The sequence below is a fragment of the Sapajus apella genome, unplaced genomic scaffold, assembly GCF_009761245.1.
Source record: "Sapajus apella isolate SASKATOON/1434 unplaced genomic scaffold, GSC_monkey_1.0 scaffold6, whole genome shotgun sequence".
Lineage (NCBI taxonomy): Eukaryota > Metazoa > Chordata > Mammalia > Primates > Cebidae > Sapajus > Sapajus apella.
Window position 1 is genome coordinate 24631268 of NW_022436946.1, and position 12313 is coordinate 24643580.

General features: G+C 39.0%; 1 protein-coding gene across 14 annotated transcripts in view; it reads right to left on the bottom strand.

The window, feature by feature from the left end:
* Positions 1 to 304: 304 nt before the first annotated feature.
* Positions 305 to 12313, bottom strand: part of TPD52L1 (TPD52 like 1) — a 112439-nt gene continuing 100430 nt past the window's right edge. For 5 of the 14 annotated variants that reach the window (XM_032274873.1, XM_032274871.1, XM_032274878.1 and 2 more), the window contains exons 5-8: positions 11744 to 11758; positions 9759 to 9797; positions 6352 to 6412; positions 305 to 963 (exon numbers count right to left, since the gene is read on the bottom strand). In XM_032274873.1, the coding sequence (XP_032130764.1) occupies positions 835 to 963; positions 6352 to 6412; positions 9759 to 9797; positions 11744 to 11758 (244 nt within the window). In that variant the 3' untranslated portion in view covers positions 305 to 834. The other 9 variants (XM_032274883.1, XM_032274882.1, XM_032274884.1 and 6 more) reach the window with 6 other exon arrangements.

Below are 12313 nucleotides of genomic sequence, written 5' to 3' on the forward strand. Positions count from 1 at the left end.
CACTGCAGTTTCAAACTCCTGAGCTCAAGCAATCCTCCTGCTTCAGCCTCTAGAGTAGCTGGTACTACAGGTGAGCAACACTATGCCTGGCTAAGTTTTTTTTTTTTTTTTTGTAGAGACAGGGTCTGCATTGTCCAGGCTGGTCTTGAACTCCTGGCCTCAAGCAATCCTTTCACCTTGGCATTGAAAAGATCTGGGATTACAGGCATGAGCCACTGCACTTGGCTAAAAGTTGATTTAAAATTGCATCTGTAGAATTATACCTAGCAACTTTTAAGACAAAGAAATTAAGAATTCAAAGTTGTCATTAAAATCAATTATTTTAATTGCTGAAATTAACATACATAATCGATGTAGGTGAGAGAGATCACAAGTATTTGGATGAAATTTATAGTAAATCATCCTATTGCTGGAGACAGTCATGAAGAGCTCCATCCTGTTGATCTGCTGAACTGAAAGCGACTGTCACTCAGCCTTCAAGGACATGCACATCATAAAGGAGGCCAAGCAGAAATCAAAGCAAACAATAGCTACATGTGTGGAAAATATACATCAAATTACACAGACAAGAGTTATGACCAGTTGTGTACCTGCTCAAGTGGGAACATTTTAAAAGATGACAATCATCTATGAATACTGAAATGTGATGGTCAAGTGGTCCATCATCAACACAGATACAAATGGAAATCATTAAACTTTCTGGAGGGGCCATTTGAATAACAACATCAAAGCCTGGGTTTTTCCCAGCGGGATTTTGATCTTCTTATCTGGATAAGCACAGGCAGACATGGGCTGGCCAGTGGCTGGTTTCTGGATGCAGCCACACTGACGGACTTAGCACTGCAGCTCCTCCTCCTTGGTCCCCCGGGAGCCTCCTGACAAGCTCTGGGCGCTGGCATGGGCCGTGGAGCTGAGGACCTCCTCAAAACTGCCTCCATTAGGGTTCATCCCGCCTACTTTCGTCTGAAATGAGCAGATCCACAAAAATGCAGTTAGTTGTTACTATCATTTTTGTAATGTTTTTATAAGAATGCCAAAAGCTGGATTACTTTCAAATTCAGAAATACTTTCTATCTTTAGAGACAAAGGAATGTAGAGAAGTTTGTTTCCTTTAGCTGAGTGCTAGAATGTTATTCATACTTGGGTTCTGGGACAGGATTCCAAAGTTTAATTTTGCACAATTTTAGCAACTCTCTCTTTGTCTCTTCTACTTCTAAGATTTCAATCCCTTCAAGAGCATAATCCGATCCATGGACTTGGAACTTCTATCCCCACTCACCCAGAGAACTGATCTAATCAAAATGGAATTAGATTTTTTTTATTAATTCCTCCAATTTTACAAATGTATAAACATCTTTACATGACATAAACTTAAGATTTTTGGGGGGAGTTAGCAGGACAATCTGGATTTCTGGCAAATGCCTTTGAAAAGACAGAGTGGCTCAATGGAAAATGATTTCTCGTTTCTGCTCTGAAAGTTGGAGATGGATCAAGCCTTAATCACTGGTGATTTCACATCATCTTAGGTAATTGCCTTTTGATATGGTTTGGCTGTGTCCTCACCCAAATTTCATCTCGAATTGTAGTTCCCATAGTCCTCATAAGCCTACCAGGGAGGAACGTGGTAGGAGGTAATTGAATCATGGGGGTGGTGACCTCCAAGCTGTTCTCATGATAGTGAGTGAGTTCTCACAAGATCTGATGGTTTTAAGGGGCTTTTATCCCTTCTGTTTAGCACCTCTCCTTCCTGCCACCATGTGAAGAAGGACATGTTTACTTCCCCTTCCGCCATGATTGTAAGTTTCTTGAGGCCTCCTCAGCCCTGTGGAACTGTGAGTCAATTAAACCTCTTTCCTTTATAAATTACCCAGTCTTGGGTATTTCTTCATAGCAGCATGAAATGGAACTAATACACCCTTATAGTAGGAATATTCCTTACAATGCAGAGATGATGCTTTATGAGGCCTTTTTCGTCTATACTTGCTATTGACTAAGAATAAACATGAAGGAATTAACTTACCATTTAAAAATATGGCTATTTTGAAAAATTCCTTATTTAAAAAGCTGTATATTTAATGGTCCAAAATGCTTAGTACAAGTCTTATTAATAGTCACATTGGCCTTCCCTCCTATTGTTTTTCATAATGTAGAAAAAGCACTTTGAAGCAGGAAACAGAGATATAGAATAGATAATGTTGCTATTGCCAAACTGATGTTGATGCCCCACTGTCACCAAAGTGATCACTCACAGACATCAACAACACTGAGGAGTGTGTTCATGCTGCCTGGCCTGCTATTTTAAAAATGTAACGAGGGTTCAAAAGCAGTTCCATCAGTACAAAACATACTTTTCTCCAATTGTCACTAAAATCTCTCTCAGCCTCTTTAATAAATTTTTTATTGAATTAAACTTTCCACTCTGCTTGTGTCAGAAAACTCTACCTGTAAAGGGCTAGACGGTAAATACTTTAGGCTTAGTAACCATATTGTTGCTCTCACAGATACTCAAATGAGTTCTGGCCACAGCCAATACCTAAATGAATGAGCGTGGCTTTCTTTTCCTTCCTTCCTTCCTTCCTTCCTTCTCCCTTTCCCTTTCCCTTCTATTCTTCTCCCTTCCCTTTTTCTCCCTTCCCTTCCCTTTCTCTCCCCTTCCCTCTCTCTCCCTTCCCTTCCCTTTCTCCCTCCCCTTCCCTTTCTCCCTCCCCTTCCCTTCGTTTCCTTCTTTCTTTTTGAGAGGAGTCTTGCTCTTCGCCCAAGCTGGAGTGCAGTGGTGCGATCTTAGCTTACTGCAACCTCTGCAGTTCTCCCTGTCTCAACCTCCTAAGTAGCTGAGATTACAGGCACCCGCCACTATGCCCAGCTAATTTTTTTATTTTTAGTAGAGACAGGGTTTCACCATGTTGGCCAGGCTGGTCTCGATCTCAGGTGATCCGCCCACCTCGGCCTCCCAAAGTGCTGGGATTACAGGCATGAGCCACTATGCCAGGCCAAGGCTGTGTTTCAGTAAGACTTAATGTATGGACACTGAAATGTGAATTTCATATAATTTAATTTTCACATGTCACAAAATATTTTTATTTTGATTTTTTTCAACCACTATAAAGCGTAAAGCCATTCTCAGCATATGTATCATTCCAAAGAAAATGGCCAGCTTAGTTTGTGGACCTCTGGCAGAGCACTGATTCTTCCTCCCCTTGTTATCTTAACATTGGGAATACGTAGGGGGAAGGGATGGTTTCCACTATGTGATTTTTCTTTATGCTTATTTCTTCCCTGAGAGAAACAAATAAGATTAATTCAATGTAATCTACTCTATTAATAGTTCCCTCTTTCCTTTTTTTTCTTCCATTCACATTCTCTTTTGCAATAGAAGTAACACACAATATTGAATTCAGTGAATACCAATTACTGATGTGTTCTTCTGTTCTTTGTTTCTTTCTTCTCTCCTGTTTCTTGATTCAAAACAGAGTAGTAAAGAAGAAAGAAATGACTTTGTAAGAAATAAATTTGGCAAAGAAGGAATGGAATAAGAGAGTTTCCTAACCACATAGGTTTAATGACTGCCTACTGCAATACCTTAGGTAAGGGCCTGCTTAAGCAAAGATGTGAATGATAAAATTCTCCTGGAACCTTCTCTTCATAATCATTTTTCATCCAAGTGTTTGTCACTTTGTCCCCAAAATTATAATTGTTCTTTGCATAGAATTTCATTTGAATTGCTGAGTTGGGCTTCCTCATCTCTCATAACAAAATAACTGATTGAGAGGACAAAAAAAAACAAAACATGTAAGCTTGCCCTTTGTTTTTTTAAGGTTTTGGTCCAGGCCATGTAATGTATTTATTATTTAAAAAGTAGACACACTAAAAATATGGTCAGCTTGGCATGGATGCAAAATGGTTGGAAGAGATGTAGTTACTCATGACTCATTGGGACATGTAGAAGATACCAAGGGTGGTTTCACAGGAGTTGGTTCCGCATTTGCTTGTTTGTTTTGGATGAAACAGCATGCTCAGTGACTATATAGGCGACACCAGCTAAAGTGTCAAGTAATACACCTTGTGTAGGCAGAAATGAATTTTATAGGATTGGAAAACTGTTTCATGGAAAAACCAACTACAGAATTGGGTATAAAGAAAGAACAATGGATTTGGTACAAGTGCCCCATGGTACATGACAGATTGTGTGGGAAGGTGGCAGGAGTGGACCTTTACAGCAGAACCATATTTCTCAGAATATAAATATGATGATTCCTTATCAGCAGTATTTTCAAAAATCAAATATAAAGCAGGGCATGTGAATGGAAATGCAGCACATAGACCTAGAAGAAATTCTACTCATCTTTACTGATTCATGAGTCATTCCCTCAGCAGAAAACAGTCTAAGGATCCTTAATTAAAGAACAATATAGACATTTTGGAGAAGATTTAGAACACAAAAGTAAACTGCAGAAAATGAGAGCTATATAAAGAAGGGTTATACATATCTATTATTCTAGTTGGGGGAAAAAGGACTGAGAAATTTGTAATTATTGAGGAAGTGGTAGGTTTGACACAAAGCGTGATTATCAGCTATTCTCCATTGCCTGTGTGGACAGAAAAAAAAGGGATTAGGCTTTGGCTGTGAGATAGGAGGTGGATGGGATGTGAGTCTTGTTAAACCATGAACAGTCATACAAACAGAATCACTTTCTGGAGGTCTTCACCTCCTGAAGGCTAGTATCTGGTGGGCGGGGTTAGTTATGTGCATGTCTGAAGTAGGCGGCAGGCTATACCTTCTATCCCAATAAGGTGAGAAAAGTGAAAAGCTGAGCGTGTGGATCAAACACTTAAATCCTATGTGAGCCGTGAGCTTTCCAGAATTTCCTAAAAGCAAATGAAAATGCGTTGTTCTTTAATCTTCTTTTGCTTCTTCGTTTCTCCTTCTTCTAAAGAAAACCTAAAAAGTACAACTTCTCCTATATCAAAACTTGTCTAACGAGCAATGGAATCCATCTTCGTTGTGTTGTCTAAGGAGGCTGAAAACCAAATGTTTAGAAACTGACTCCTGGGATTTTTGAGCCTTTTGTTTTGATATTCTAGTAAAAGAAATGTTTACAACATTGGATGCTCCTCCCTTTATAAAAATTTTCCTGCACATGGGGCAGTTTAACAACTCCCACCGGTCCCTGTACGCTCAGTAAGTGATCATGTTGGCATGCAGAGTGGTGAAACTGCACAACTGGAAACTGCTGGTGAATGAAACTGATGAAGGCATGGTAAATGCTGAATAATAATTTCATTATTGGCCTTAAACACCTGATTATGGGCCTAATAAAGTAGAAGTAGAAGACTATGTAAAAGACCCTGCTCTGAGAAAAAGACTCTCCGGGTCAAAATCCATAAGAGCACCTGGGACCACAAGTAAGGAATAACTTACAACTTCACATATACTTATCAAGGCAGCACATGTGACAGCAGCGTGGAGACGCAGGATTCAGAGGCAGCTGAGTAATCAGCATGGGATATAAAGGTTTTTGATCTGGTTAAAGATCACATGCATTCTTAATTTTCCCAGTTATGGTAAAATACAGAAATGGATTGTATGTATACAAAATAGGGATGATGATAGCAAGATGTAATTAAGTCATTAAATGATACCTTTAAAAATTATCTTCGTAGTTTTAGTGATTTTTCTTGTTTTAAAAGTTCAATACATTTTAAGACTAGACTGATTTCATTTTTACTCTTTGTATTCAAACTTACCTATGCTCAAACAGTAAGTCCAGTGAATTTTTTAATAGGCACATTTTCAGTTTATACCCAGGGATGAAACGCATTATTGCATTATTATAAAATGCATTTTGTGACTCAGTTAAATTTTTCCTCTATGATAGCCATACTGTACAATGCTCAGTACCTGAATTTATAAACTAACCAGCTGAACGGGTAGTGGATACATAGTCCCAAGTTTGTTTTTACTGGTCTATGTCCAAACTAGAGCAGCTCTGAGCTGTTATTGGACTTCCACTCATACTCTAAAGTCAGACTTCATATAGCCTTTATCCTATCCACAGTTGTCTCTCACTTATCTACTTTTGAGGGGATAACATTAAGAGATTAGATGGTAAACACATACCCCAATTCACTTTAATGAACAATTCACCCCTGAATGGTTTATACAAACAACTCTAAGGATACAGTAACACTGTTCAGTCGTGGTTTTATTCATAGATGTATATGTGAAGGAAAAGGTCTGATTTGATGCAAGCCTGCCTTCTTGGCCCTGCCTTGACTGTGAACTAACCGCAGCGATGGCTAAGCTGTCCTGAGTCCATGGACCCACTCACACAGAATTCACTTCATCTGTACCTTGAGGCTTGTGACAGTTGTCTCAACCCTCTCCTCAAATGATTTGAAAGTAGGAGAATTCCTAAAATAACAAAAAAAGAGAGGTCAGCTCCAAAGACCTAGCTGTCTTAGCAACCATGCTGTTTGGTTTTCTGCTCATATTTGTAAACCTGGCCTCTGCAACAGAGCTACCTGTCAGCTTGCCATCTACACCAACCGTGTTTTAAAATGTATGTCACTTCTGATAGGTTAGGTTCACAAACCATAACCTGACATGGAATTTTTCTAAGTAAAATGGGCAGATACTCAACTGTACAATAAATAATATGATATTTGGCAATGACAAAACTATAATAATGCCATGGTATGCTGTAAATCATTTCCAGTGAGCCAGTGGAGCAATAGGTAGCCTAAGTTTTCATTTAGCATTTATTGTTTCTATCACAACACTCCTCTTCCCGACTCAGGTTTTTTAGTAAGCAATGGAAAATCCGTATGAAGAATGTCATGTTTGAGTTTTGCCACTTGGCGTTTTTTAAAGTTTTATTTCAGCAAATGTGAGACAAGACAGAAATAGCACAAGGAAAAAAATGTTCATGTTTTTTTCTTTTCCATGCCTTAAAAAAATAATCATTTTGACAGCTTCCATGAAGTAGTGTTTTGGAAAGTTAATGCTTTCATTATTTTAAGATAAAACATACCCATTACCTACCTAATGCCTTATCTAAATGGTATTATTAGAATGTGTTATTTTTCCTCCCACATAGGATATATCTATTTGTTCTCTTACTAAACAGGTTTTTTTGCTTTGTTTTGTTTCTTGATAAAGAGTCTTGCTTTGTTACACAGGCTGGAGTGCAGTGGCACTATGTCGGCTCACAGCAACCTCCACCTCCTGGATTCAAGTGATTCTCCTGCCTCAGCCTCCTGAGTAGCTGGGACTACAGGCGCCCACCACCACACCAGGCTAATTTTTGTCTTTTTAGTAAAGATGGGGTTTTACCACGTTGGCCAGGCTGGACTCAAACTCTGACCTCAGGTGATAATGCCTGCCTCGGCCTCCCAAAGTGCTGGGATTACAGGCGTGAGCCACTGTGCCCAGCCCCTAATGCCATTTTATTTGTGACACATTCATTGTATTAAATAATCTATACATCATCTTGTTGCTTTAAGCGTTAAAAACTTCATTTGGTGCTTTCTAGTTTTCTATATTGTATTTGGCCCCATGATATTATCATTTAATGACATCACTACCATTAAAAATATCAACAACTCCTGCTAAAGAAACAGGAACTGAACTAAGTGTATTTTAAATCTTGTATCCATGTCAGCTTTCAGCAGCAACAACTGCCATTTTTTTCAGATCAAATAATTCAACTAAATGTTGAATTAATAAGGTACTTGTTATTCTCTCTTGAGTGCAAAAAAAAAAAAAAAAAAAAAAAAGTAAAATAAGAAGAATGGCCTAGAAAAACTTTATAAAGGAGAATGGCTATAGAATATAGGTTTCATTGTATGATGCAGAATGAAGCATCACTCTTATTATGCTACTAAAAGGCAATGGACATAGATGTTTATGAGTGAATTTGGGGATTGTCTCCCGAGTCTTTTATGCTTCACATGGTCAGAAATGTATCTGCCTTCAGGCTGCACAGATCAACACTGGTGAGTTCAGAGGACTCTGATGTGGCATCACACCTTGTATGTGACTCAAACATGAGTTAAATTCCTATAAGTAATCCTCTACAATCCTGTTTCGTGATGAAACATTAGTAAAATTACACCTGCGTGACTCAAAAGGTATATAGTTATTGGCATTTCATTTCCATTGCAGGTTTTATTTCACCAAGCCTTCACTCATGACTGCCTGTCATCCGTCAGTTACAAAGGCCCACAGTGAGGAAACGGTTCATGGGTATATGTTAGACAAGCAAAATAATTTTTTTTTTTCAAGTTAGTTTCAGGCAAGCTCATACAGACTGCGTTTGACCCATAAGCTACTACCAGATGACTTCCTGGTTCACAGGGCAAAACCATGTTAATTTTTGCAAGCCTTCTTCTGACACCCAGATTTAAAATTTGACAAGTAAAGGAAAATAGAGCCTTAGGTTCCACTACCCAACTTAGACGTTCTTAAGCTAGGGGGAGCAAGCCATTCAAAGATGAACTAAGCAATCTTGAATCTGTACTCCCTGGTTACCACCAAATACAGAGAACTAAATACTGTGGTTAAATTTCCAAATCAACCAATTAACCACATAACCCCAGTGTAAAAGAGCCTTCCTTCATAAGATGTAATAGAACAGACATTTGTCTAATTAAATTATACTAGAGTGCATGCTGGAACAGGGAGAAACTTTAATCAGATTTAATCAGATGTACAACTTTAATCAGATTTAATCAGATGTACAAACTTTTAGCACTGCAAATGACCCTAGGAGGAATTTGGCTTCATGACAATTAAAAAACACAAAACACAGGAAATGATTATAAAGAATTTGGCTTCAGTGGTCTCAAATTATTGAAACTAACTGAACCCCCTCTATAAAGTATTCAAACCACAATATTAAGGTAAAGCAGGTAGAAGAAGCATAGCTCTGACTGAAGTGGGGGAAGCTCCCAGAGGCTTCATCGCTAGGCAGCCTTAGGGCTCTGTGGGTGGGGGAGGCACTTTTCACAAGCAGCTAATCTGGTTCTAGCCTCTTATTTTAAAGATGATGAAGCTGATACCATTGAGGTGATTTTCCCAAGAGTGGAAAGTTAATCCTAGCCAAAGCCTGCATTTTCAGATTTTCAATTTAACACTCATTCCTATCTTACTATTAAATTTTACCAGATTGCATCACTATGCCATGGAAACTTGAAGTTAGGAATGTCCTTCTCACCAGTTATTATCTGGACAGTAATTCTGCTGGCATTTTATTGTTTAACAAACATCTCAACTTAATATCTATGTTAAGAATCCTAATGATATCCTTTCTAGAATTTTAGCCTTCTTAATCTCCTATCCTTTCATTTAAACTTTCCCCCAGGCTGGCATTTAATTTTGCTGAAATAAGAAACCCAAGTGTACCTTTGCAAGATCGGTTGGCATGTTCAGATGCTGTGCTAAATGCTTTATGTAGGTTCTTTTGGTTATATCTCTCAAACACCATATGAAGTAGGTCTTATTTCTTGCAATATATGAATAAAAGAATTGAGGTTAAGTCACTTGTCTTGGGTCACACAGGAAAGGCTGGATTTAAGACAGGATGTCTGGTCAAAAGCCCAAACTACACAATTCTACAGAATTGTCAGTCTTTTCTTCTGAATAACATCAGCAATTTCCTTTCACATAAAACAGGGGAAGCCCATAGGTAAATATAAATAAAATAATATCTTAAACCCATTCTATAGTCATATTATATAAAATATTTTACACACATTACCTCATAGCAGGCATACTTATGGAATGGCGAATGGAGTAGCTTCAAAGCAAAAGCAGATTAAAGGGGGAAAAAAAAGAAAAAAGAAGAGAGCACAACATAAGTAAATGAAAACCTCCCTATTTGTAGTTCTAAAACAGTAATTCCAAATATCTGAAATATTCCCGGCCCATCCAACCAAGATGATATTTGTTTTGTTGGGTATAATGGGGCAGTGTCAGCTTTCAAGAGTATAAATGAAAAGTAGATGGTGGAGCCATGGTTGCATATTATTTTACTGTCTACAGCCTCCTTTTGCTAGGAAATCTGCGAATGTCTGGTTTCTCCTAGGTGAGCCCAGTAGCCCATGGGCATCTTCTATAGGCCCAACCCGGGTCTCTACTCCCTTCTGCTCAGGAAGACAGTAAGGAGCAAACGGCAGTATCCAGGAAATAGAGCCAGGCGGGTAGGAGCTAATCACTCCATGGTAGAGAAACTGGCCAGAGGAATGCAAGAAGCTTACATAAGACTTTCAAGGAATCACGTGCCAGGGAAACACAATTCTCATAGGCCAATATGGGGGCGGGGACTTCTGCATCCATTCAGGTTTGATTGTCAAGAATATCTGGTACAAACGCAAACATTCCTGAGAATTTTAAGAGATTTAGCTTTCTCATCCTATTAATCCTAGTAGCTGATTCATCTTTCCTCTGGTTGATTGCCTGTTACTTTCTAGTGAGTCTCACTCAGATATCAGACTGGGCAGGGGTAGGAGCACAATGGGTCCATTTTCCTGGCCTAGTACTGGCTCCCACCTCACACTTTTCAACAGCATCTCTGCTTTCTCTTCTCTCAAGAAGCTAATAGTTCAGGGACTAAATCTGTTACCCTTCCCTGACAAAATCCACTGAGGGCATTAGTATGGGTAGCACTTTGCTAGAACACAGAAAAGGACACAGAAATTCAGGGGATACTTACAGTCTTACCCTAGGCACTCCATTTAGAAACTATTAGGCAGATATTTCCTCAGAAATTATACTTTAAAAGCATCACTAAAAGAAACTCATCTGCATTACTATGTAAATACAGACCGCTTTCTTAGGAAAAAATTAAAAAAATAAAAGTATATAATAAGATTGCAGCTAAAAGAAGGCTTAATTCAGGGGCTCGGGACTAACAATTGCAAACTTCTTAACATATGCGCTTCTTCAGTAACCCTTCTTCCCTCCAACTTCAGAAGGCACAGAAAGTTGAAGGTGAAACATCAACACAAATTAACAGGTAAGAAATTCAGAGAAACATGACAATCTAGAGAAAATCAGTTTTTGTTTCTCAACTTTCTAGAAGATTTACAAAATATATAACTTTCTTTCTTTTTTTTTTTTTTTTTTGACATGGAGTCTTGCTCTGTCACCCAGACTAGAGTGCAGTGGTGCGATCTTGGCTCACTGCAACCTTAGCCTCCTGGGTTCAAGCGACTCTCCTGCCTCAGCCTCCCAAGTAGCTGAGATTACAGGCTCTGGCCACTATGCCCCGCTAATTTTTGTATTTTTAGTAGAGACAGGGTTTCACAATCTTGGCCAGGCTGGTCTTGAACTCCTGACCTCATGATCCGCCCGCCTTGGCCTCCCAAAGTGCTGGAATTACAGGCGTGAGTCACTGCTCCCAGCCAAAAACATACATAACTTTCAATCTCCACTTGTTTTATTCTTCTTCTTTCAATTCTAAGGACCTCTGTCAACATGGGAAGAAATGGTGCCGAGGAAGATTCCTGAGAGATTCCTCAGCAAGTGACATGGTGTAAATGATTCAGAAATGAAACAGAGATGTACTTCAATAGGCTCAACTGTATTAGGTGCCCTGTAAACTATCCTCCTGGTCACAAACACTCTCTGGAACATAGAGTGTAGTTTTGTTGGTTCAGGAACAGTGTGAAAGAAACAAAGTCCTGGGAAGCAAGGGCAGCAAGGGAGTGGACAGAGTCCCACAAGCAGCCCCATGGTGCTTACCCGATGGAGTGAGACCTGCAGCCAGGCAGCACAGGAGAGAAGAGCAGGAGCAGAGTTAGCAAACAGGGATGCAGAGAAACACCGCACTGCTCTTGGGGGTCCCCTTTCAAGGGCCCCGGAGCAGAGACAGGTAGCTTCTTATACCACTTTTGATTACACTGACTTTTTAATGTCTCTGTCAAATCATTTTACCAACTTAGGTTTTGCTTCTAACTGTTATTCCTACGAGTATATAACAATGATTGGCCTCTAATAAAATGTCATGCCCTCTCCAAACATTCTGTCCCCACTGGTTTAGTTTGAACAAATTAACTGAGAAGTTCCCAGAACCTGCTAATGCTGTTAGAAAAATGATTCCAACCACCTGTATTTCTTCGGAATACTTTCCTAGGTGTGACCTCATTTTAACTTCACAGGAAACATTATGGTTAAAGGGGTATTAACAATGTTATTTTATGGATGGAGAAAGAGAGCGGGTAATTCCATGACAATCAGGTTAAAATGAGAATCTTACTTAGCTCAGAAAAACATAACTTATTTTTACAAAACATACAAATTAAATCCTAACAT